This window comes from Mus caroli, chromosome 4 (assembly GCF_900094665.2).
Source record: "Mus caroli chromosome 4, CAROLI_EIJ_v1.1, whole genome shotgun sequence".
Taxonomy (NCBI): Eukaryota; Metazoa; Chordata; class Mammalia; order Rodentia; family Muridae; genus Mus; species Mus caroli.
Genome location: NC_034573.1, coordinates 104,186,231 through 104,187,657, shown reverse-complemented (window position 1 = coordinate 104,187,657; position 1,427 = coordinate 104,186,231). Strand labels below are relative to the sequence as shown.

At 37.5% G+C, this 1,427-nt stretch overlaps 1 protein-coding gene across 1 annotated transcript in view; it reads right to left on the bottom strand.

Annotated features, from left to right (window-relative positions):
* The window catches only part of LOC110293388 (putative selection and upkeep of intraepithelial T-cells protein 1 homolog), a 38,148-nt gene that overhangs the window by 11,981 nt on the left and 24,740 nt on the right, over positions 1 to 1,427 (bottom strand). The window contains 1 exon segment of the mRNA XM_021161222.1: positions 6 to 106. Within this exon segment, the coding sequence (XP_021016881.1) occupies positions 6 to 106 (101 nt within the window).

The following is a 1,427-nucleotide window of genomic DNA, read 5'->3' as shown; positions in this document are numbered from 1 at the left end:
GAGACCGAGACCGAGACCGAGACCGAGACCGAGACCGAGACCGAGACCGAGACCGAGACCGAGACCGAGACCGAGACCGAGACCGAGACCGAGACGGAAAATTTTTCTACATGGTTGCAGCCCCTCAAAGGATATCAATGCTCTAGTGGATGTTCTCACAACTATGCACATGCAGGCATCACTGTGTAGGCTTGGTGTTTATAAAGCAAGAGAGCATATGAGGATGGGGAGAAAAAAGAAAAGGTAGCGGGAAGTACAGGGAAAAACTTAGAATGCCAGGAATTGGGTGTGTATTTGAACAAAGCATACGATATCCATACATAGATATATGAAATAAAACATTATGAGGAAAAATATTCTTCATGGGTTCATCTTAAAATAAAAATGGAAAATCACTGTTATTATTTTGTAATATGGTCAAGAGAACTCTTTCAGAGAAAACACAATATAGAGACATCATAAGAGAAGTAAATCAAGACACTGAGATGCTCATCATGCAAAGGCACTTGCTGCCAACCCCAAGGAACTGAGCTGTCTCTGTTACCACATTGTAGAAGAAAAGAATAGAATAATGCAACTCATTTTCTGATACCCCATTTCTATGGTGTGTGCATGTGTGCACATGTGTGTGCATGCACACACAGGCACACACAAATCAATAAATAAAAATGCAGTAAGAGTTAGACAAAGAATCAATTGCCAAACTATATGCCGTTAATTAAATAAAGTAACTGAATATTAACATTTTTCAGAAAATAAAAATTAGAGCTTAATCATTAATCCAATAATGAAAAATACAATAAAATTAAATGATTCATATTTAATTAATTATAGTGTTTTGTTAGCAGAAGGAAAAGAAGTTATAGACAGAAAAATAGTTACAAAAGGCATATAACAGCCGGGCGTGTTGGAGCACGCCTTTAATCCCAGCACTCGGGAGGCAGAGGCAGGCGGATTTCTGGTTTCGAGGCCAGCCTGGTCTACAAAGTGAACTCCAGGACAGCCAGAGCTATAAAGAGAAACCTTGTCTTGAAAACAAAAACAAAAACAAAAACAAAAAAAAAAAAACAAAAAAAAGGCATATAACAAAGGGTTTGCATCTAAAACAGAGAAAGAAGTCTTAATTTTCAACAAAATAGCACATCTAATTAAATAGGAGTAAAATTGTTAAGCAGACATTTCAGTGTAAGTGGCATATAGATATTTTGCAATATATGTCTTTAGGGAATTAAAAAGATATTACCATAAACCTATTATTGGAGTAGCTGGAATACAACATGCCAATAACACCAAATTTTGGTTAGGACGCAGAATTTTAGGTATCTCATTTGTTGCTGATGTTCCCATCTCTATTGCAACATAACCAAACACTTTGGAAGAGACCTTCCCTTCCCTTCCCTTCCCTTCCCTTCCCTTCCCTTCCCTTC